This window comes from Oncorhynchus nerka, linkage group LG7 (genome assembly GCF_034236695.1).
Source record: "Oncorhynchus nerka isolate Pitt River linkage group LG7, Oner_Uvic_2.0, whole genome shotgun sequence".
NCBI lineage: Eukaryota > Metazoa > Chordata > Actinopteri > Salmoniformes > Salmonidae > Oncorhynchus > Oncorhynchus nerka.
Window position 1 is genome coordinate 28,312,959 of NC_088402.1, and position 25,956 is coordinate 28,338,914.

Here is a 25,956-nt window from a genome sequence, read left to right on the forward strand (position 1 = left end):
TAGCCTATCAGAAGCTTCTAATGCCATGACATAATTGTGTTATTAGCAGTTCACACAATCTTAAGCCCAATTAATATTCAACTGTCTTATCCTTCACTAACCACAATACCTGTGTTCTCTCTCTCTCTGTCGCTTTAGCAACACAATCGACATGCATGCAACCATGGGGAAAAACAGATGAGGTTGGCTTAGATAGTTGACAACATGTAAGCTATATTTCATCTCCAATGTTTATTGCAAACAAATACATTTGCACAATAATTACTTGTTGTCTCAAATACATCATTAGAGTTGTTGGTTAGCTGCTAGCGAATTTTTGCCATATTTGCATTGACATGAAATCAGTCAAAACACCTCAAAACAAGACATGATATCAATGAGGAACCTGGGACTAAACACCTTACTACAAGCATTTCGCTACACCCGCAATAACATCTGCTAAATATGTGTATGTGACAAATTGTCACGCCCTGACCTTAGAGAGCCTTTTTATGTCTCTATTTGGTTTGGTCAGGGTGTGATTTGCGTGGGCATTCTATGTGTTGTATTTCTTTGTGTTTGGCCGCGTGTGGTTCCCAATCAGAGGCAGCTGTCTATCGTTGTCTCTGATTGGGAATCATACTTAGGTAGCCTTTTTTCCCATCTATGTTGTGGGATCTTGTCCTTGTATTGTTGCTGTTGAGCCCTACAAGGCTGTACGTTTCGTTGGTTCGCTCGTTCTTGTTTTTCTGGCAATCATTAAAGAATATGATTAACCTACCCCACGCTGCATCTTGGTCCACTTCTTCAGACTAGCGTCACACAAATAAAATGTGATTTTAACATTTTATTTGATAACATGATGAAACATACTGAAATGAGCCACTTACAATTCCCCACATATCAGTTTGTCATTCTTGTTATCAATCTGGCCATCCAGAATCACAACAGGCTGACTTCTGCCCCATGGAAGCTCACAAATTGTTTGTGACATTGTCAGCCAACCCATCTATGTAGCTACTTGCTACATAATTGTATTGTAAACACACACAAAATCGATTCACCTAGTCCTGCAAATACAACAACCGTCTCTGTGTTTGCTGAGCTGCATCTCTCGACCTCTTCCTCAATAATAAATGATCTATGTCAATCTTATACAATGGCTTGCGAATGTATTCACCCCCTTGGCATTTTTCCTATTTTGTTGCCTTACAACCTGGAATTAAAATGTTTTTGGGGGGTTGTATCATGTGATTTACACAACATGCCTACCACTTTGAGGATGTAAAATATGTTTTATTGTGAAACAAACAAGAATTAAGACAAAAAAACAGAACTTGAGTGTGCATAACTATTCAACCCCCCCCGAAGTCAATACTTTATAGAGCCACCTTTTGCAGCAATTACAGCTGCAAGTCTCTTGGGGTATGTCTCTATAAGCTTGGCACATCTAGCCACTGGGATTTTTGCCCATTCTTCAAGGCAAAACTTCTCCATCTCCTTCAAGTTGGATGGGTTCCACTGGTGTACAGCAATATTTAAGTCATACCACAGATTATCAATTGGATTGAGGTCTGGGCTTTGACTAGGCCATTCCAAGACATTTAAATCTTTCCCCTTAAACCACTCAAGTGTTGCTTTAGCGGTATGCTTAGGGTCATTGTCCTTCTGGAAGGTGAACTTCCGTCCCAGTCTCAAATCTCTGGTAGACTGAAACAGGTTTCCCTCAAGATTATCCATGTATTTAGCGCCATCCATCATTCCTTCAATTCTGACCAGTTTCCCAGTCCCTGCTGATGACAAACATCCCCACAGCATGATGCTGCCACCACCATGCTTCACTGTGGGGATGTTGGCCTTTGGCGAACACCAAACGTGTTTGCTTATTTTCTTCTCTTCCACAAAGCCCAGCTCTGTGGAGTGTACAGCTTAAAGTGGTCCTATGGATAGATACTCCAATCTCATCTGTGGAGCTTTGCAGCTCCTTCAGGGTTACCTTTGGTCTCTTTGTTGCCTCTCTGATTAATGCCCTCCTTGCCTGGTCCGTGAATTTTGGTGGGCGGCCCTCTTGGCAGGTTTGTGGTGGTCCCATTTTCTTAAAAAATATATATAATAGATTTAATGGTGCATTGTGGGATGTTCAAAGTTTCTGAGATTTTTTTATAACCCAACCCTGATCTGTACTTCTCCACAACTTTGTCCCTGACCTGTTTGGAGAGCTCCTTGGTGTTCATGGTGCCGCTTGATTGGTGGTGCCCCTTGCTGAGTGGTGTTGTAGACTCTGGGGCTTTTCAGAACAGGTGTATGTATACTGAGGTCATGTGACACTTAGATTGCACACAGGTGGACTTTATTTAATTAATTATCGTATTTAAGGGCTTTATAGCAAAGGGGGGGAAATACATATGCATGCACCATTTTTCTGTTTTTTATTCTTTTGAAACAAATACTTTTTTTCAATTCACTTCACTAATTTAGACTATTTTGTGTATGTCCATTACATGAAATCCAAATAAAATCTATTTAAATTACAGGTTGTAATGCAACAAAATAGGAAAAATGCCAAGGGGGATGAATACTTTTGCAAGGCACTGTATATATTGCTTTGTTTTTTCTACAGAAAAAATAATTTAACTGATGTTAACAAAAGTAGCTAATGTCATATTAGCCTTAAGTTAGGTAGCTAGCTTTATTATCATTTTTTTTGCATATTCGGACAGTACTTGATTAGACAGTAATTGGTTAGTTAGTGATACTTGTCGGATGGTGAACTGAGTTCCAGCAGTTGGATTCAGTGTCTAGATAGCTAATCAATTACTGTCAAAATCCTGCTCATAAAATGTACTGGATAGCTAATGTTAGCAGCACTGCTAGCTAGACTGGGTAGTCCCTAACGTTAGTTAGTATTTTATCGTATCTGTCAGTGCAGCTTTTGAGTCAACAACAAGTTACTCAAATCTGGCTTACTGTGAGTTCAGTAACTCTGAATAACATCATCATGGGCTAACAAAATGTCCTATTGTAGTGGCAAGCTAATCTCATCTTTGCACTCTCTCCCTCAGAGAATTAACATTTCTTTGGACTAATCAAAAATTTCTTTGGAGAACCACTTCGACTCCACCTCTTAAAGTGTCACCGTACACAGAAATGCTGGTTTTAAGCAGCACTAAAAGGGCAGGGCAGGCCAGGGCTCATGATTGGAGTATTCATTGCAGTGTGTAATGCAGTGTAGACTAGTTTGTTTTACATCATCCCAGCAGGGATTCAGTGCCCCGAAAGCCCGGGTCTGGTGATGTCAATGCTCTGGTAAACTTATTTATTTTGTGTTATATGAACGGGTGGGTCTAATCCTGGATGCTGATTGGTTAAAACCGCATTCCAGCCGGTCACTATTCCACAAGTTACCAGAGTCTAAGTCTATGACGTTGAAATGCCTATTTAGACTGTCCATCTCAATGCGCAATCCATTGTCTCATCAACCCAGCCAGTCAATTTATCAACTTGATCTCCACAATAAAAAGCATCTAGACATTATCTCCCATTTCTTTTAGTCTAACATTTGGTTTTTAACAGCAGAGATTTGTATAAACCTTGCTGTCTGTTTCTCTGACATTTGCAACATTGTTTCAATATTGAAATCTTTCCAGCTTCTGTTTTAAGTGATTGTGTTATCTGTGTTGTTGGCTAGCTCCTCTGAACAACAGTGTCCTGACGAGAGAGCAAATTTCCTATACCAGGCGAAATTGTACATCATTGTTACGGATGTATCCAAATGTAAATGTCACTAGAAAACAGCTTAAACAAATGCAAATGTAGCTGCTGTTATTCTGGCTGCACTGTTTGATGTGATAGTAAGTTTTCCGTATTTGGCTAGATAGCAAGCAAGGGATAAGAACGTTGCTAGCCAGTATGATAATGGAACATTTAGAATGAACGACTGGGTTGTGTCCATAGATGCAGAACAAAAATAGTTAACGACTGGGTCGCGTCTCTGGCAACTGAACTGAACGAACGACCAGCCAGCTTGGGTAGCAATCTTAGATTTGTGTGGTGACTATAACTTGTGGAAGGATGAAATAGTATGAATAAATTCATCAAAATAATGTTTATTTGAATATGTTGGTAACCCGTTGTATAAAAGTGATAATGCCCTTGAAGCTGGTTTTCGGGCCTAACAACACCCGTGGCAATATATCCTTCAAACACCAGCTTCTTGGGCAATATCACTTAAATGTTTACACTGTTCCAAATGTTCAGACAAAATTATAATATTGTAATCTAAGAGCAACTATTTGCACACATAATACTCACCTAATGCTTGCTATTATACCTGCCTTTTTTGTGATCTCAGATCTTTGTGTTCCACAGATCTGACTTCCCCTTTACCTCCTGTTTATCCAGTAAACATTCACCCGTTTCGAGTTTCCTTTTTGCCTCCTCCGCATCCATTTTGGTGTCGATATAAATGTGTATGGAGTGTGTTATAACCATTTTATTGACGTCATTATGATAGGCTATAGGTCAGGCCTTATTGGTCATATGCATATGATGCTTACGTGTTTCACGTAAAGAGAGCAAGGGTTGCGGAAATAGGGAATGTTTCTCCTCAACAAATTAGGGATATCGGTAACAGAGATGTTCAGTAAGAAAATAAATGGCTGAAATGATATTCAGCACAATGAACACTTGCTCTGCTGTGGTGCCTTTTTGCTGCAGTAGGGAGGAGAGCAAGACAACGTGTGCCAGTCACACAAGCTGATTACATTTAAAAGCTCACAGCAAATGCCACTTTTGTGTTCATATATTTGTTCTAGATACCAACATAAAGCACAACAATGGTGGAAGGGAACAAACAGGTTGTGAATGTCCTTTTAGAGTGTGGTTGCTTGGTTGCTTGGTTGGTTGCTTGGTTGGTTGGAGCTCCAGGCCCCTGATCACCTTAAAACACTGGTCTCTGCTCCACTTCCTTTACTGTGTGTCTGGGACTGTGCATTTCTATCACATTACCTACTTACCGATGCCACAGGGAGCCTATGGTCATTTTACAAATACACATACACACACATACACATTCTCTCATCCACACACACATTCTCTCATCCACACACGCACACACACACAGGCACATACACAGTAAGAAGAGTCTGCTTTAATTGTGCATCTAACAGCCTTCTTACAAGACCATTAGGCAGTTCTAGTGCATGGTCACAATGTGATATTACAGCACTGCATAACAGCTGTCTTGCTCTCTGCAGTGCCGGCTCTGCTCTCCAGCACCAATGGTTTCAGCCCAAGGCAAGCATACTGAGTAGTCATGTTAGTGATGACTCTGTTTTACGGCCCTGTACTTATAGTAGGGGAATAGAGGACAGGATCCCAACTGTATGAGCCAACATACGGTCAGATGTATAGTGTTTGATCAAATCAATAAAAACGTTTAAATAAAACATTTTTTTTTTTTTTTTAAGTTTAGTGCCTGAAATCGGGGACTGTCAGCTAATGATGCCCTTGTTGAATGGGTTCTGACTGAATATATAGCAAAAGTAATGTATTTGAAGAGGTTGGCAGTAGTGATATTGATTCAAAAGAAAACGGAGTGTTGTTGTTGTTCTGTAAGAAAGAGCAATAGTTTCACGTTCTCCATTGCATTCAAGTATTACAAAAATGTCATCAATGACAAAAAAAAAAAAAAAAAAATGTTTAGAGGAAATATTTAAATGCATACAAGGTTACAGTGGCTGCACGGGATGTGGTTAGCTATGAGTATTGTATTGTGAAGATCCCGTTTCTTATTAGTTACAGCTGGCCAATCAATACTGAAGGAAGATTCTATACTCTCGCTGATAAAACTTTACTCAATTGGAGGTTAGCTGTATGTATGCCCAGGGTCACTCCTCCGCTGTCCTTCCTTCTCTCTCCTTCTTATAGAACTGTCGACTCTCCCTCTCTTTCTGTTCCCTTTCTCCATCGTCTTTCATGAGGGATATTTTCATTCAACCCATTATAGTCTGCCGGACTTCATTCTTCCCCCTAGAATTACATCTCAGGAAAAGCGTTGCAGTTTCTTTACCATGGATATGATTGGAGGTTTTCAATAAGAGCTAAGTAGAACGTTAGGAAGCTCATCTCTTCTCCAATCTTTTGTCGACTCTCTTTTGCAAAAGAAGACTAAATTAGATTTTCTAATATTAACATCAACTCAGTCGTCCAATAGGCTAAGTAGAAGGTTGTTTTTTAACAGTATGAAATGTGTGTCGTGTGAAAAATATAAACGATATAATTTCATTGTAAAGTTTCATTGTGGTATATGTTAAGTATGGGCAATGCCTTCACTTTTTTTGGCAGACCTTAAGTAGGACAACTTTATATGTGTGATATCATGTCATGTTATTCAAGTATGAAACTCTTTAATGTACTGCGGTGAATGTCATAGCTCAAACTATGGTTGATGTCCTGGTAATGAACTTACGCCTAGTGAAACCTTCCCCTGGCATTATGTACTGTAGGTTGAACCAAACTCTGTTGCTCCCCACATAAAATCATGTTGTTTCAATGTAAGATATTCCTAAGGGGCTCTGGATATTGATTTCAGGGGGTGAATAGGGTGCTATTTCAGAATCACCACTAAATGATGTATGAGGGGATTTTAAGGGGTGTGTTTATGTGTTAGACTAAAGGCTGACATGTTGTCACCCCTATCTGTGGTGTTTGCATTAAGTCTTAGACCATGTCTTCATTTGTTTAAACAGAACGATACGGTACTTAACTATAGCCACACAATCAATGTTCTCTTTATTAGAATATATACTGTAGCATCACAGCACTGTAAAGACTTTTAATATTCCATAGATGAAAACAGTCTGCCATTGCTAAAGGACAGTAAATATTGGTTTTCCAGCCTAAGGAGCTATAGATTGCTGTTGTAGTTAAAAGTGCAATATGCAGAAATCACTCCGTCGTTCCCTGGTTGTTAAAATTCAAATATTTTGCCTAATTTTAGTTTGTGACAAAACAAACAAGTATAGTGTAGAGAATCATTGTATAAAGCACATAGAACAGGTCTACCACTTCTTAGACTTGCTTTCAATGAGAATGACAGATCTAGAACTCACATTCTATGTGACTTTGGCCGGGTCAATTTTAAGGCATCCATTTTGTTCTCAAACTCTTAATGAATGGATGAGTTTGGACTATGGTGCTTTCTATTGGTGTTCTCTGTTTGCTATTAGTTGAAGAAAAACTTTCACTCCATCATATTTTCTGGATCCTATTACCTTCATAGTGCAATACTTTTGACCAGACCTCTATGTAGTGGGCTTGGCTGGGCAAAACAAGTGCCCAACTGCATATAGGAAATAGGGTGCTATTTCAGAATCACCACTAAATGATGTATGAGGGGATTTTGGCATGTCATTGGTGACAGCAGTCCATTCAGAGATGAGTTGTGATGGTTATCAGGTAGCTGAGATGTGATGGTTCTCATGTAGCTGAGATGTGATGGTTATCAGGTAGCTGAGATGTGATGGTTATCAGGTAGCTGAGATGTGATGGTTCTCAGGTAGCTGAGATGTGATGGTTATCAGGTAGCTGAGATGTGATGGTTATCAGGTAGCTGAGATGTGATGGTTGTCAGGTAGCTGAGATGTGATGGTTATCAGCTAGCTGAGTTGTGATGGTTATCAGCTAGCTGAGTTGTGATGGCTATCAGCTAGCTGAGTTGTGATGGCTATCAGATAGCTGAGTTGTGATGGTTATCAGCTAGCTGAGTTGTGATGGTTATCAGCTAGCTGAGTTGTGATGGTTATCAGCTAGCTGAGTTGTGATGGGTATCAGGTAGCTGAGATGTGATGTGATGGGTATCAGGTAGCTGAGATGTGATGGTTATCTGCTAGCTGAGTTGTGATGGTTATCCGCTATCTGAGTTGTGATGGTTATCAGCTAGCTGAGTTGTGATGGTTATCAGGTAGCTGAGTTGTGAGGGTTATCAGGTAGCTGAGTTGTGATGGTTATCGGCTAGCTGAGTTGTGATGGTTATCAGGTAGCTGAGTTGTAATGGTTATCAGGTAGCTGAGGTGTGATGGTTATCAGGTAGCTGAGATGTGATGGTTATCAGGTAGCTGAGATGTGATGGTTATCAGCTAGCTGAGTTGTGATGGTTATCAGCTAGCTGAGTTGTGATGGTTATCAGGTAGCTGAGTTGTGAGGGTTATCAGGTAGCTGAGTTGTGATGGTTATCGGCTAGCTGAGTTGTGATGGTTATCGGCTATCTGATTAGTGATGGTTTTCGGCTAGCTGAGTTGTGATGGTATCAGCTAGCTGAGTTGTGATGGTTATCTGCTAGCTGAGTTGTGATGGTTATCCGCTATCTGAGTTGTGATGGTTATCAGCTAGCTGAGTTGTGAGGGTTATCAGGTAGCTGAGTTGTGATGGTTATCAGCTAGCTGAGTTGTGATGGTTATCCGCTAGCTGAGTTGTGATGGTTATTGGCTATCTGAGTTGTGATGTTATCGGTTAGCTGAGTTGTGATGGTTATCGGCTAGCTGAGATGTGATGGTTATCAGCTAGCTGAGATGTGATGCGTATCGGCTAGCTGAGATGTGATGCGTATCGGCTAGCTGAGATGTGATGGTATCAGGTAGCTGAGATGTGATGGGTATCAGCTAGCTGAGATGTGATGCGTATCGGCTAGCTGAGATGTGATGGTATCAGGTAGCTGAGTTGTGATGGTATCAGCTAGCTGAGTTGTGATGGTTATCTGCTAGCTGAGTTGTGATGGTTATCCGCTAGCTGAGTTGTGATGGTTATCCGCTAGCTGAGTTGTGATGGTTATCAGCTAGCTGAGTTGTGAGGGTTATCTGTTAGCTGAGTTGTGATGGTTATCGGTTAGCTGAGTTGTGATGGTTATCGGCTATTTGATTAGTGATGGTTTTCGGCTAGCTGAGTTGTGATGGTATCAGCTAGCTGAGTTGTGATGGTTATCCGCTAGCTGAGTTGTGATGGTTATCAGCTAGCTGAGTTGTGATGGTTATCCGCTAGCTGAGTTGTGATGGTTATTGGCTATCTGAGTTGTGATGTTATCGGTTAGCTGAGTTGTGATGGTTATCGGCTAGCTGAGATGTGATGGGTATCGGCTAGCTGAGATGTGATGCGTATCGGCTAGCTGAGATGTGATGCGTATCGGCTAGCTGAGATGTGATGGTATCAGGTAGCTGAGATGTGATGGGTATCAGCTAGCTGATATGTGATGGGTATCAGCTAGCTGAGATGTGATGGGTATCGGCTAGCTGAGATGTGATGCGTATCGGCTAGCTGAGATGCGATGCGTATCGGCTAGCTGAGATGTGATGGTATCAGGTAGCTGAGATGTGATGGGTATCAGCTAGCTGAGATGTGATGGGTATCGGCTAGCTGAGATGTGATGCGTATCGGCTAGCTGAGATGTGATGAGTATCAGGTAGCTGAGATGTGATGGGTATCAGGTAGCTGAGATGTGATGGGTATCAGCTAGCTGAGTTGTGATGGGTATCAGCTAGCTGAGTTGTGATGGTTATCAGCTGGCTGAGTTGTGATGGTTATCAGCTAGCTGAGTTGTGATGGTTATCAGCTAGCTTGCAGTAGAGACAGACTAACAGTATTGTGACCTGGAGTGGAGGTCAACCAGCCACTATAGGTGCACATTAGTCCTCTTGCTGCTTAGGTCAAATGGTATCCTGCTATAGTGCGTGTGTGTGTTTGTGTGTTTGTGCATTTATGGGTTCATGTGTGCGTACATGTATGTGTGTGTCATTCCATAGCATCTGCTGTTGATGATTGATGAACCACTATGTCGACTGCTGTTGCATTGTGTAATGACTTACATCCTGAACACACAGAGCATGTACAGCTCTCTCTGACCCAGCCATCTCCCTATACCTATAGCCTAGGCCCAGGGGAAGCCATCTGTCTGAGCCTGGCCTATAGTCAGCTGTGAGGCTCAGGCCTCTGCTGGCCAGAGTGCTGTCCATGTTTACCAGATGCACCGTCCGTCCCCCAAGGTAAACTACCCATCTGGCAACACTGAGCCTCAGCAGACACACTGGCCCATGGCCCAAAGCATGCTGTAAAATGGAGTCAAACACATTGGCCCAAGGCCCAAAGCATGCTGGATGATGAAGTCAGATAAACTGCCCGACGCTTCGTAGATCGATGTGTGTGTGTATATTGTGTGGTGGCTGTCTATAGAGGACAATGGACAAACAGTAAGTATGGATAAATATCCACATTTTAGTGTGCCATCACATCATGCAAATGAATGAGCTCAACAACAACAAAAAATACACATTATTACATATGCTATTAAAGGGAAAGGAAAGGGAAAGGGTATACCTAGTCAGTTGTGCAACTGAATGCATTCAACTGAAATGTGTCTTCCGCATTTAACCCAACCCCTCTGAATTAAAGCGTTGCGGAGGGCTGCCTTAATCAATATCCATGTATTCGGCCCTGTTCAGTAGGCTAATCTTCCTTCATATTTTATCTCAATTAATCTGTAAACATTTCCATTGACTTAAACCAGATGCAGAGAAGATTTCTGATCAATACATTTGTATTGTAATCTCCTTATGTAATCAATGAAATTGTGTATGTTTAGTAGCAATATGTAGTTTAATGGGAACTAATGAATTTGGTATTTCAAGGTATTTCAAGCAGTCAGGGCTTACGGCTATTCTTCATACGCAGGTTCAGAGTGGAATAATGTACCCATTACCCTGTGGTCAATAGAAACAAGGCTAAAATAGAGGTTGGAAAATGTCACCTGTAACTACTATAATCATTCATTATAATCCACATAATTAATTCACATTTCCTGTTGCTGCAGGATAATTTTCCTGTTGTAGCAAACTGGCTCAAATTAAGATCCTACTTCTGGCCAGTGCGCAAAGAACGCTTCCTACAGAAATGATATGATAATGTTCTACTCTACTCCAAGCTAGGTTCAAATGGCTTTTAATGTGCAATTCAAAACACACCCCAGGTCATTCAACGTTTTGATTTTGTTTCTTTTTTTTTCTCTACACCAAGAGCCTTATGGGAACCATATAGGCATATTTCCCCCCTACACAATGATATGTTTAAACTTGTCTGTAGGGAGGAAGTCAATTCATGTCCAAAGAGCAAACTTATTGGTAGCGAAACCTTATTTTCTACATATCGACCCCGGAGTGCCTCGGCCCACAAAATGCAAAAACCCTGGGCAAGACGGATCTGCTGTCATGTCTTACAGTAGAAATCAGCCAATCAATGTCACTTTCCGCCGCCGGGGCCTGAATGAACCTAATTCCGCTCATCTTGGCTAAATGGTGAAATCCTGGGGGTTCATCAATCATCAATCCAAGCAGCGCTCTGTGTTTAATAGTCTGGTCTTTATTCACTGAATAGCCACTGCATTTATCTATCTGGGGGAGCCAAGTGGAAATCCCTTCTACTATCTGACTGACAAAGAGAGAGAGAGAGAGAGAGAGAGAGAGAGAGAGAGTGGATCGCTGTGTTCTGTCTCTCACATTCTAACTCCCAAATGGGGGCTGTCTGCTACTTTTTTAAATTGAAGATCGTTGGAAGATGGATTACCAGTTTAGAATCCCTTTTGATCGGTCAGTTTTGTAGAAAGCTGTGTGCTGGGCCTGAATATGAAGTCAATATTTTCCGAATCTGATATTAATATCTGCTGATGTGCCTCGTTGCCTGTTTAGATAAATGTTTAATTGTCTCTAGTACTACCGTGTCTCCTGTAACAGCCTCTAAATGTATGACAAACCAGTTAGAGAAACGTATCTCCTCTTCTCTCTTTGTTTCAGGTGACAAGTGTACATGCTTCCAAGGGAGACCTCCTCAAATCGGGCAGCCCCAAGTCAACGTTAAAACACATATGGACAGAAAGCGGCAAGGACCTGTCAATCAGCAGGTTGCTGTCACAGACTCTCCATGGCAAAGAGAACACCACGGCCCTGGACCTGCGCTACGACACCCCGGAGCCCTACTCCGAGCAGGACCTCTGGGACTGGCTGAGGAACTCCACCGACCTCCATGATTCTAGACCTAGAGCCAAACGGCGGCCTATGGTCAAGACAGGCAAGTTCAAGAAGATGTTTGGCTGGGGAGACTTCCACTCCAACATCAAGACAGTCAAGCTCAACCTCCTCATCACCGGGAAGATTGTGGACCACGGCAACGGAACATTCAGCGTCTACTTCAGACACAACTCCACAGGCCAGGGAAACGTGTCTGTGAGTCTCGTCCCGCCAACGAAGATCGTGGAGTTCGATGTGGCAGCCCAGCAGTCCGTGATTGACGCCAAGGACTCCAAGTCCTTCAACTGCCGCATCGAGTACGAGAAGGTGGAGAAGGGTGCCAGGAACACGCTGTGTAACTTCGACCCATCCAAGACATGTTACCAGGAGCAGACTCAGAGCCACGTCTCCTGGCTCTGTTCCAAGCCCTTTAAAGTAATCTGCATCTACATCTCCTTCTACAGCACTGACTACAAGCTGGTGCAGAAAGTCTGCCCGGACTACAACTACCACAGTGAAACTCCCTACTTCCCCTCTGGCTGACCACTCCCACAACAACAACCCCAATGTGGAGCAGAAAGTTACTTAGTGGGGCTTCTTATTTTTCCCCACCCAGAGAAATATATGTTAGCTGTAATGTTCTGAACATAAAAGAATGTGTCAAATGAATTAATTACCTATATATGAAATGAAGACTTTTGATGACAATACAGAAAGTAAAGATTTATGGGAGCAGTACTTTTTTTCTTTCAAATGTTGTGCAAAACCATTATTATTTGTATAATTATAATTATGTTATTAGTATACAAATACTATGACTGAACAAATAATATTGATTATAATCCATTTGTTTTATTGTTTTCATACCTTTTTTCCATCAATGATTTCATAGATGCATAATGTGTACATATTTGAGGTTGATAGTTCCATTTGTAACTAAGTAAAATCAGCATCTCATGTAAGTCTTATTAGTTTGTAACAACTTTTTATGTTATGTTAGGTAAATTTGCTTGGTCCAGTTTGTTTCTAAATGCCTAGATTTTCTCCTTTTAGTATTTCTTAGTTTGCTCCTCAGGGCCACCATACTTTCTGTGTGAAAGTTCAGTTCTGTGAGCTACCAATTGGACTGCAACGTACAGGATCCTGTGTTTTGTTTGCACCTGCAATACTCTTCATTCAAAGTAGTTCAATTCCGCTCTCTCAGAAATAACAGTCCAGACTCTTATCCTTGAAGGCCTTCAAGATCCCCACACATTTCCAAACCCTTCGACCCCAAAGGCGAGAGAGCTGAAGAAGAGGAGTGTGTTGGTGTGCAATCAAAGCATCAGGTGGAGATGGCCCCATGGCCTGACGGACTTAACATTGAGCTAGCATTGAGCAGGCTTCTCCGCAGGCATGTTTTATAAAAAAATATTTAAAAAATTAAGCATTTTACATGTTCAGAAATGATGCTGTTCATTCTTCAGCTTATTTGGAGTGTCCCTGTATAAATCTTGGCTCAGATTATTATTAGAAAATCACAGCCTTATTCGGTTTATTGTTCATATTCAGTTTTGATTGACTTGGGGCTTTGCTCATTGTCATTGACTTAATAAAACATGTAATGTAATGAATTTTATGTCTTAGAGAGCCTAATTTGTATGAATGGTTTGTATTGTACATAGTTTATCCCGAATTGACCTGCGTCTGTATATGCCCACATAAAGCTGTCTCCCTCTTCCCACAAACTCTCTCTTTCTCGTTCTCTCGTTCTCTTGCTCTCTCGCTCTCACTCACTCACTCTCTCTCCCTTTCTCTCTCATTCCATTAATACTCATTATTGGTCCCTCAAACAAAGACACTGATGTTGCTGATGACGTAGACGTGAATCCTTGAAAACAGCTACCCTGTACATACGCTTTAGAACTGTCTAAATATATTATACGTACTCATCAACTGTATGACTAAAACATTTATTTATGGGGGACGGATGGGATGGAGGTGTACATATGAATAAAAATACTGTACGTTTTATCAGTTTAATGTTCTTGAGTGTGATTTCTCTATATGCATGTCTCAATGATTATAATGATGGTAGGATTTCAAGGTCAATAGATATTAAGGATATCTCAATTGCCAGACATTGAAGCATGTACAATAATTATTCTCAACATAATTCAGTCTTCCAACATGTTGTACCTAATAGTGCATAGTATACATTTAATCGATTTCCTCACTGTTCACACATCTCACTCCAAAGATACAGATCAAACTGAGCTCCATGCTTTTCTTAGCGCATCATAATGTCACATAATCTGTAACATTTTAATAGGATATATAAAAATAAATGTTATCCTGATCTACCATTCCTTATAGAGCCTATACATTCCGGAACTTCTTAGAATTGGTTCTTGATCTTCCTGATCAAGACAAGAACCAAACTTTTTCCAACTTCATCAAAGCAAAACTGATCACACCATTCATCCAAATTCACTCCAAGACCAATCAGAAGACCATACAATACATATACAGTAAGCTCTATACTTCCTGAGTTTAAGCTTCAATTCTTCCCAGAGTCACTCTGGTCTATGATACCGTGTTTTCCTTATAGTCTACAGAGAGAAGTTATGCATGGAAGCCAAGTTGTGTTCCAGTCCCTGTGAGAGAGATTGAGGAGATTGTGAGTGAGTGCCGTTTGGAGTCAATAGCAGATAGCAGCGTCTGTTGTGGGACTCCTCAGTGCAGTGGCACCTGCCATGGAAGCCTCGTAGTCGGCAGTTAGGATCAGCACTCGGCTTTACAGCGATTTAGAACCCTCTGGAGGAGAAATCCGCTCCTCGCTGCGTTTATCTGGCTCACAATTTATCAGTAATTAAAGTGTGTGCCAGGTTTGTGTGTTCATCGGCTGTCTGCAGGGTGCTTTTACAGCCGGCCTCATTAAGGAGTAGGCCTCCTAAAGTTTAGCCCTGAATTATTCACTTTTAACAAGTCTACAGGGATGTACTCTAATGTGTGATATTCGGCATATGTTTTGAACGTATACACTCAAACATACTGTATTACAGACAAATTGCTCCACAAGGAATAGTAGTGTAACGACCCTAGGTTTATAAGCGCGGAAATCGACGCTGCACCTCGAGCTTGCTGTTGCGGCACAGTCGATAGCGCGCCGGACCTCGTGCTCGAAGATCGAGTGTTCGAGACCTGCTCTCTGCCTGTTTCATTACACTGGTGTCAGAAGTGATCGGACCTCGCATCCACGACAGTGCATGTACTTAGCCGGTGAGCGCATTCCTGTAAGTCTTAGATTCTCAAGCTAGCGCGAAGACGCGCTCTTTGAAAGGAGGGAGTAGTGTAACGACCCTGGGTTTATACGCGCAGAAATAGCCTCTGCCGTTCGAACATGCTTTCGCGGCACAGTCGATAGCCCGCCGGACCTCGGGCTCGAAGCTCCCTGCTGTTTCATTACAGTATGTCTGTATACAGCCACTATCTTTATCTATAAGATTCAGATTGAATTTATCTGACCATACTAATCGAGACAATATTAAATGGAAATGTCACCTCTGCTCTGTTTCACTATATATGTCCATTTAATGTCACCTCTGCTCTATTTCACTATATATGTCCATTTAATGTCACCTCTGCTCTGTTTCACTATATATGTCCATTTAATATGTTATTAAAATATATGTCATACCAATTTAGAATTGTTGTATGCCATATATGAGCGTTTCTGTATCTCACTGGTAGAAACAGGCAATCTACATCGCCTGGTTGTAAGCAAACTACAATATCCAGAATTCATAGCGACTTCAGGACGTCAGGACCGTCCCATGAAGGCGTGAGAAATCGAAATGTCTATAGCCAGAGGATTTCGAAACGGAACAAAATTCTCAACTGATGAGGTTGCCATATCATCAAACGTTGACAAGTGATGCTATTCTATCAATTTTCAATTTCACTTCAAAGAGGATGCTATCCGATCAGCCAACATCAGCGCAGCAGAAAAGAGGTGTGAGGAAATGTAGCTAACAATACCAGCGCAGCAGGTAGCCTGGCGAGTAGGAGCGTTGGGCCTGTAACTGAAAGTATACTGGGTCGAATCCCCGAGCTGACCAGTTAAAACTCTGTCTTTCTGGGCAAGGCCGTTAATCAATATCCATGTCGGGAACAGTGGGTTAAGGCCAACCCCCTGCACCGGTCTGATTCAGAGGTGTTGGGTTCAATATGGCAGGCACATTTCAGGTGAATGCATTCAGTTGTACAGCTGATTAGGTATCCCCCTTTCTCTAGCTAGTCAGTTCCTTGGCATGGGGGCAAAGGGGCTGTTAGTGTACTCTTCTAGCATATTCACTCCATTGGTGGCAGTGCTTGTCCGCACAACTGTAGGTGCTCATAAACAAAAAATATACAACTCCTGTCTATGAGTCCAGCCCCCCTCAAACCTTTCAAGTCTTTACAAAGCCCGACACAAAATGATTGACTCTGAGTGTAACAACGATTGACTCTGAGTCTAACAAAACACATACCAGTCCACTGTATCAAATCAAATTTTATTTGTCACACACACATGGTTAGCAGATGTTAATGCGAGTGTAGCGAAATGCTTGTGCTTCTAGTTCCGACAATGCAGTAATAACCAACAAGTTATCTAACTAACAATTCCAAAACTACTGTCTTATACACACAAGTGTAAGGGGATAAAGAATATGTACATAAAGATATATGAATGAGTGATGGTACAGAGCGGCATAGGCAAGATACAGTAGATGGTATCGAGTACAGTATATACATATGAGATGAGTATGTAAACAAAGTGGCATAGTTAAAGTGGCTAGTGATACATGTATTACATAAAGATGCAGTAGATGATATAGAGTACAGTATATACATATACATATGAGATGAATAATGTAGGGTATGTAAACATTATATTAGGTAGCATTGTTTAAAGTGGCTAGTGATATGTTTTACATCATTTCCCATCAATTCCCATTATTGAAGTGGCTGGAGTTGAGTCAGTGTGTAGGCAGCAGCCACTCAATGTTAGTGATGGCTGTTTAACAGTCTGATGGCCTTGAGATAGAAGCTGTTTTTCAGTCTCTCGGTCCCAGCTTTGATGCACCTGTACTGACCTCGCCTTCTGGATGATAGCGGGGAGGGCTCAGAACGCACCCTTGTGGGGCCCCAGTGATTTTCTAGGTTAGCTAGCCAGCTATTGTCGTTCTCCTAACGCAACGTAACGTAACCAACACTGCTAGCTAGCCAGCTAGCTCCCGATAAGCAGCATTGTAGAAACTTCACACTCAACGGTTCGACTTGATTAGGGTAGTGTCAACAACGCAGCTAGCCTACCCCAGCAGTACTCTATCATTTTAATCATTTTAGTCAATTAGATTCTTGCTACGTAAGCTTAACTTTCTGAACATTCGAGACGTGTAGTCCACTTGTCATTCCAATCTCCTCTGCATTAGCGTAGCCTCTTCTCTAGCCTGTCAACTATGTGTCTGTCTATCCCTGTTCTCTCCTCTCTGCACAGACCATACAAACGCTCCACACCGCATGGCCGCAGCCACCCTAATCTGGTGGTCCCAGCGCGCACGACCCACGTGGAGTTCCAGGTCTCCGGTAGCCTCTGGAACTGCCGATCTGCGGCCAACAAGGCAGAGTTCATCTCAGCCTATGCCTCCCTCCAGTCCCTCGACTTCTTGGCTCTGACGGAAACATGGATCACCACAGACAACACCGCTACTCCTACTGCTCTCTCTTCGTCCGCCCACGTGCTCTCGCACACCCCGAGAGCTTCTGGTCAGCGGGGTGGTGGCACCGGGATCCTCATCTCTCCCAAGTGGTCATTCTCTCTTTCTCCCTTTACCCATCTGTCTATCGCCTCCTTTGAATTCCATGCTGTCACAGTTACCAGCCCTTTCAAGCTTAACATCCTTATCATTTATCGCCCTCCAGGTTCCCTCGGAGAGTTCATCAATGAGCTTGATGCCTTGATAAGCTCCTTTCCTGAGGACGGCTCACCTCTCACAGTTCTGGGCGACTTTAACCTCCCCACGTCTACCTTTGACTCATTCCTCTCTGCCTCCTTCTTTCCACTCCTCTCCTCTTTTGACCTCACCCTCTCACCTTCCCCCTACTCACAAGGCAGGCAATACGCTCGACCTCATCTTTACTAGATGCTGTTCCTCCACTAACCTCATTGCAACTCCCCTCCAAGTCTCCGACCACTACCTTGTATCCTTTTCCCTCTCGCTCTCATCCAACACTTCCCACACTGCCCCTACTCGGATGGTATCGCGCCGTCCCAACCTTCGCTCTCTCTCCCCGCTACTCTCTCCTCTTCCATCCTATCATCTCTTCCCTCTGCTCAAACCTTCTCCAACCTATCTCCTGATTCTGCCTCCTCAACCCTCCTCTCCTCCCTTTCTGCATCCTTTGACTCTCTATGTCCCCTATCCTCCAGGCCGGCTCGGTCCTCCCCTCCCGCTCCGTGGCTCGACGACTCATTGCGAGCTCACAGAACAGGGCTCCGGGCAGCCGAGCGGAAATGGAGGAAAACTCGCCTCCCTGCGGACCTGACATCCTTTCACTCCCTCCTCTCTACATTTTCCTCTTCTCTCTCTGCTGCTAAAGCCACTTTCTACCACTCTAAATTCCAAGCATCTGCCTCTAACCCTAGGAAGCTCTTTGCCACCTTCTCCTCCCTCTTGAATCCTCCTCCCCCTCTCCCCCCCTCCTCCCTCTCTGCAGATGACTTCGTCAACCATTTTGAAAAGAAGGTCGACGACATCCGATCCTCGTTTGCTAAGTCAAACGACACCGCTGGTTCTGCTCACACTGCCCTACCCTGTGCTCTGACCTCTTTCTCCCCTCTCTCTCCAGATGACATCTCGCGTCTTGTGACGGCCGGCCGCCCAACAACCTGCCCGCTTGACCCTATCCCCACCTCTCTTCTCCAGACCATCTCCGGTGACCTTCTCCCTTACCTCACCTCGCTCATCAACTCATCCCTGACCGCTGGCTACGTCCCTCCCGTCTTCAAGAGAGCGAGAGTTGCACCCCTTCTGAAAAAACCTACACTCGATCCCTCCGATGTCAACAACTACAGACCAGTATCCCTTCTTTCTTTTCTCTCCAAAACTCTTGAACGTGCCGTCCTTGGCCAGCTCTCCCGCTATCTCTCTCAGAATGACCTTCTTGATCCAAATCAGTCAGGTTTCAAGACTAGTCATTCAACTGAGACTGCTCTTCTCTGTATCACGGAGGCGCTCCGCACTGCTAAAGCTAACTCTCTCTCCTCTGCTCTCATCCTTCTAGACCTATCGGCTGCCTTCGATACTGTGAACCATCAGATCCTCCTCTCCACCCTCTCCGAGTTGGGCATCTCCGGCGCGGCCCACGCTTGGATTGCGTCCTACCTGACAGGTCGCTCCTACCAGGTGGCGTGGCGAGAATCCGTCTCCTCACCACGTGCTCTCACCACTGGTGTCCCCCAAAGGCCCTCTCCTATTCTCGCTATACACCAAGTCACTTGGCTCTGTCATAACCTCACATGGTCTCTCCTATCATTGCTATGCAGACACACACAATTAATTTTCTCCTTTCCCCCTTCTGACGACCAGGTGGCAAATCGCATCTCTGCATGTCTGGCAGACATATCAGTGTGGATGACGGATCATCACCTCAAGCTGAACCTCGGCAAGACGGAGCTGCTCTTCCTCCCGGGAAGGACTGCCCGTTCCATGATCTCGCCATCACGGTTGACAACTCCATTGTGTCCTCGTCCCAGAGCGCTAAGAACTCAATGTTAGCGTGATCCTGGACAACACCCTGTCGCCTTCTCAAATAACATCAAGGCGGTGGCCCGTTCCTGTAGGTTCATGCTCTGTACAACATCCGCTGAGTACGACCCTGCCTCACAGGAAGCGGCGCAGGTCCTAATCCAGGCACTTGTCATCTCCCGTCTGGATTACTGCAACTCGCTGTTGGCTGGGCTCCCTGCCTGTGCCATTAAACCCTACAACTCATCCAGAACGCCGCAGCCCGTCTGGTGTTCAACCTTCCCAAGTTCTCTCACGTCACCCCCGCTCCTCCGCTCTCTCCACTGGCTTCCAGTTGAAGTTCGCATCCGCTACAAGACCATGGTGCTTGCCTCCGGAGCTGTGAGGGGAACGGCACCTCACTACCTCCAGGCTCTGATCAGGCCCTACACCCAAACAAGGGCACTGCGTTCATCCACCTCTGGCCTGCTCGCCTCCATACCACTGAGGAAGTACAGTTCCCGCTCAGCCCAGTCAAAACTGTTCGCTCTCTGGCCCCCAATGGTGGAACAAACTCCCTCACGACGCCAGGACAGCGGAGTCAATCACCACCTTCCGGAGACACCTGAAACCCCACCTCTTTAAGGGCCTCAAATTCTCCCTGAATACCTAGGATAGGATAAAGTAATCCTTCTCCCCTCCCCCCTTAAAAGACCTAGATGCACTATTGTAAAGTGACTGTTCCACTGGATGTCATAAGGTGAAAGCACCAATTTGTAAGTCGCTCTGGATAAGAGCGTCTGCTAAATGACTTAAATGTTAAATGTTAAATGTGTTGAGGATCAGTGGGGTGGAGATGTTGTTGCCTACCCTCACCACCTGGGGGCGGCCCGTCAGGAAGTCCAGTACCCAGTTGCACAGGGCGGGGTCGAGACCCAGGGTCTCAAGCTTGATGACGAGCTTGGAGGGTACTATGGTGTTGAATGCCGAGCTGTAGTCGATGAACAGCATTCTCACATAGGTATTCCTCTTGTCCAGGTGGGTTAGGGCAGTGTGCAGTGTGGTTGAGATTGCATCGTCTGTGGACCTATTTGGGCGGTAAGCAAATTGGAGTGGGTCTAGGGTGTCAGGTAGGGTGGAGGTGATATGGTCCTTGACTAGTCTCTCAAAGCACTTCATGATGACGGAAGTGAGTGCTACGGGGCGGTAGTCGTTTAGCTCAGTTACCTTACCTTTCTTGGGAACAGGAACAATGGTGGCCCTCTTGAAGCATGTGGGAACAGCAGACTGGTATAGGGATTGATTGAATATGTCCGTAAACACACCGGCCAGCTGGTCTGCGCATGCTCTGAGGGCGCGGCTGGGGATGCCGTCTGGGCCTGCAGCCTTGCGAGGGTTAACACGTTTAAATGTCTTACTCACCTCGGCTGCAGTGAAGGAGAGACCGCATGTTTTCGTTGCAGGCCGTGTCAGTGGCACTGTATTGTCCTCAAAGCGGGCAAAAAAAGTTATTTAGTCTGCCTGGGAGCAAGACATCCTGGTCCGTGACTGGGCTGGGTTTCTTCTTGTAGTCCGTGATTCACTGTAGACCCTGCCACATGCCTCTTGTGTCTGAGCCATTGAATTGAGATTCCACTTTGTCTCTGTACTGACGCTTAGCTTGTTTAATAGCCTTGCGGAGGGAATAGCTGCATTGTTTATATTCGGACATGTTACCAGACACCTTGCCCTGATTAAAAGCAGTGGTTCGCGCTTTCAGTTTCACGCGAATGCTGCCATCAATCCACGGTTTCTGGTTTGGGAATGTTTTTATCGTTGCTATGGGAACGACATCTTCGACGCACGTTCTAATGAACTCGCACACCGAATCAGCGTATTCGTCAATATTTCCATCTGACACAATACGAAACATGTCCCAGTCCATGTGATGGAAGCAGTCTTGGAGTGTGGAGTCAGCTTGGTCTGACCAGCGTTGGACAGACCTCAGCGTGGGAGCCTCTTGTTTTAGTTTCTGCCTGTAGGCAGGGATCAGCAAAATGGAGTCGTGGTCAGCTTTTCCGAAAGGGGGGCGGGGCAGGGCCTTATATGCGTCGCGGATGTTAGAGTAACAATGATCCAAGGTTTTACCACCCCTGGTTGCGCAATCGATATGCTGATAAAATTTAGGGAGTCTTGTTTTCAGATTAGCTTTGTTAAAATCCCCAGCTACAATGAATGCAGCCTCCGGATAAATGGTTTCCAGTTTGCAAAGAGTTAAATAAAGTTCGTTCAGAGCCATCGATGTGTCTGCTTGGGGGGGGATATATACGGCTGTGATTATAATCGAAGAGAATTCTCTTTTGGAAGATAATGCGGTCTACATTTGATTGTGAGGAATTCTAAATCAGGTGAACAGAAGGATTTGAGTTCCTGTATGTTTCCTTCATCACACCATGTCTCGTTAGTCATGAGGCATACGCCCCCGCCACTCTTCTTACCAGAAAGATGTTTGTTTCTGTCGGCGCGATGCGTGGAGAAACCCCTTGGCTGCACCGCATCGGATAGCGTCTTCCCAGTAAGCCATGTTTCCGTGAAGCAGAGAACGTTGCAGTCTCTGATGTCCCTCTGGAATGCTACCCTTGCTCGGATTTCGTCAACCTTGTTGTCAAGAGACTGGACATTGGCAAGAAGAATGCTGGGGAGTGGTGCGCGATGTGCCCTTTTTCGGAGTCTGACCAGAACACCGCCTCGTTTCCCTCTTTTTCGGAGTCGTTTCCTTGGGTCGCTGCATGCAATCCATTCCGTTGTCCTGTTTGTAAGGCAGAACACAGGATCCGCGTCGCGGAAAACATATTCTTGGTCGTACTGATGGTGAGTTGACGCTGATCTTATATTCAGTAGTTCTTCTCGACTGTATGTAATGAAACCTAAGATGACCTGGGGTACTAATGTAAGAAATAACACGTAAAAAAACAAAAAACTGCATAGTTTCCTAGGAACGCGAAGCGAGGCGGCCATCTCAGTCGGCGCCGGAAGTAGGAGTCAGTCTTCATGTTTTACACATCTTCATGATCAGTCTTCATGTTTTACACATCTTCATGGTCAGTCTTCATGTTTTACACATCTTCATGATCAGTCGTCATGTTTTACACATCTTCATGATCAGTCTTCATGTTTTACACATCTTCATGATCAGTCGTCATGTTTTACACATCTTCATGATCAGTCTTCATGTCTTTCCAGGACGACGCTTGCAGTACAAACATATAATCTGTAAGTAGTAGTGGGTGAAGAAACTGTAGGAGAAGCTTGTCCACCTGGCTGTGGAGTGCCAGATGGACCAGACAGTTGTCTACGAGGAGACAAAATCTCAGCCCCCCAAATCTAACATCCCTGTCAACATCGCCACAGCGCCAAAGCATACTACACCAGCTGCCATTACCCAACTAACTCCATATTCAGTTAGACTGATGTTGTAGTGTAATATATAATGCCTAGTATGCTTACATCTGCATTGTGGTGTACGGTGCATTTGGAAAATATTCAGACCCCTTGACTTTTTCCACATTTTGTTACGTTACAGCCTCATTCTAAAAAAATCTTTTTTTTAAATAACATTTTTGCAAATGTGTTGAACACTTAAAAAACTGAAATATCAGATTTACATAAGTATTCAGACCCTTTACACAGTACTTTGTCGAAGCACCTTTGGCAGCGATTACAGCCTCAAGTCTTCTTGGGTATGACGCTACAAGCTTGGTACACCTGTATTTGGGGAGTTTCTCCCATTCTTCTCTGCAGATCAATCAATCAAATGTATTCATGAAGCCCTTTTTACATCAGCAGATGTAACAAAGTGCTATCCAGAAACCCAGCCTAAAACCCCAAACAGCAAGCAATGCAGATGTAGCAGCACGGTGACTAGGAAAAAATCTCTAGAAAGGCAGAAACCTAGGAAGAAACCTGGAGAGGAACTGGGCTCTAACGGGTGGCCAGTCCTCTTCTAGCTGTGCCGGGTGGAGATCCTCTCAAGCTCTGCCATGTTGGATGGGGAGCATCGCTGCACAGCTATTATGAGGCCTCTCCAGAGATGTTAGATTGTGTTCAAGTCTGGGCTCTTGCTGGGCCACTCAAGGACATTCAGAGACGTATCCCAAAGCCAATCCTGTGTTGTCTTGGCTATGTGCTTAGGGTCATTGTCCTGTTGGAAGGTCAACCTTCACCCCAGTCTGAGGTCATGAGCGCTCTGGAGCAGGTTTTCATCAAGGATCTCTCTGTACTTTGCTCTGTTCATCTTTCCCCCGATCCCGACTAGTCTCCCAGTCCCTGCCACTGAAAAACATCCCCACAGCATGATGCTGGCACCATGCTTCACCATAGGGATGGTGCCAGGTTTCCTCCAGAGAATCTTGTTTCTCATGGTCTGAGAGTCCTTTAGGTGCCTTTTGGCAAACTCCAAGCTGGCTGTCATGGTCCTTTTACTGAGGATTGGCTTGCGTCTGGCCACTCTACCATAAAGGCCTGATTGGTGGAGTGCTGCAGAGATGGTTGTCCTTTTGGAAGGTTCTCCCATCTCCACAGAGAAACTCTGGAGCTCTGTCAGAGTGACCATCGGGTTCTTGGACACCTTCCTGACCAAGGCCCTTCTCCCCTGATTGCTCAATTTGGCCAGATGGCCAACTCTAGGAAGAGTCTTGGTGGTTCCAAACTTCTTCCATTTAAGAATGAAGAAGGCCACAGTGTTCTTAGGGACCTTCAATGCTGCAAACAGTTTTTGGTACCCTCGACACAATCATGTCTCGGAGCTCTACGGACAATTCCTTCGACCTCATGGTTAGATTTTTGTTCTGACATACACTATCAACTGTGGGACCTTACATATATATATGTGTGCCTTTCCAAATCATGTCCAATCAAATGAATTTACCACAGGTGGACTCCAATCAAGTTGTAGAAACCTCTCAAGGATGATCAATGGAAACAGGATACACCGGAAATTAATTTTGAGTCTCATAGCAAAGGGTTTGAATACTTATGTAAATAAATATTTTTTTAAATTTTTTATAAATATGTTTGTAATAAATATCACTTTGTCATTATGGGGTATCGTGTGTAGATTGATGAGAAAAACAATATGTAATACTTTTTAGAAGAAGGCTGTAACATAACAAAATGTGGAAAAGGGGAAGGGGTCTGAATATTTTCTGAATTCACTGTAGATATTGCTAGCTGTTGTACATACAGTACCAGTCAAAAGATTGGACATACCTACTCATTCAAGGGTTTTTCTTTATGTTTTACTATTTTCTACATTATTATTATTATTACTATAATAGTGAAGACATCAAAACTATGAAATAACACATATGGAATCATGTAGTAACCAAAAATATATTTTATATGTGAGATTCTTCAAAGTAGCCACCCTTTGCCTTGATGACAGCTTCGCACACTGGTTCTGTACATTTTACGGGTACAGCATATTTCAACCTGTTTTAATAAGACAATATCGCAATATGTCAATATCGCAAATAAGTAGACAGGGCTTTGATTTGCTGTGGAGACCGAGGTGAGTTTACACAGCAGTATGCAGGAACAGTTATGGCAATGTATGACATATACAGTATACAATAGAAGGAAAATATACTAATAATGCTTATAATAAGTACTACAGTTCTGCAAAGAGAGTACTTGCATATGGTGTGTTTGGGTGGTTCACATCTCTTGAGAGTCATCAACTTCTTTGTATCCAAGCGGTATTGTCTGAGAGGAAGACGAAAACACTATTACACATCCATGGGCAACCGTTGTGTACTCTCTGCATTCCTACTGTATCAGCATTGTGTAGAATATGAGAGATCTCACAGACACAGGTATAGTTACTAATATGAGTCATCAAGCCAAACTCATTACTTTACTCTCCGCCATCATCATCGAAACATTTCTACAGTTTTGCTCATAATGAGATGCATGAGGCTAGCTAGGCTAGTTTGCAAGCTAGCTATAATGTTATACCACAATACATTTTAAATATAGCAAACAACTATTGGCTTGTAGTGGTTCTAGCAAGCCCCCATTATGGCGGAATCAATCACCAAATTGTACTGTACTACACAACACTGCCTCGTTTAGAAGAGAGCTATATTGGTAGTTATCTACCGACAGCACATCAACTTGCTTGTTTGTCAATTACCCTCTGC

At 43.7% G+C, this 25,956-nt stretch overlaps 1 protein-coding gene across 1 annotated transcript in view; it reads left to right on the forward strand.

Moving 5' to 3' along the window:
- LOC115121859 (neurexophilin-1-like) overlaps positions 1-14,020 on the forward strand; it is a 52,296-nt gene extending 38,276 nt beyond the window's left edge. Inside the window, exon 2 of the mRNA XM_029650995.2 lies at positions 11,814-14,020. Within this exon, the coding sequence (XP_029506855.1) occupies positions 11,814-12,569 (756 nt within the window). The 3' untranslated portion in view covers positions 12,570-14,020. The remainder of the gene's footprint in view (positions 1-11,813) is intronic.
- Positions 14,021-25,956: the final 11,936 nt, after the last annotated feature.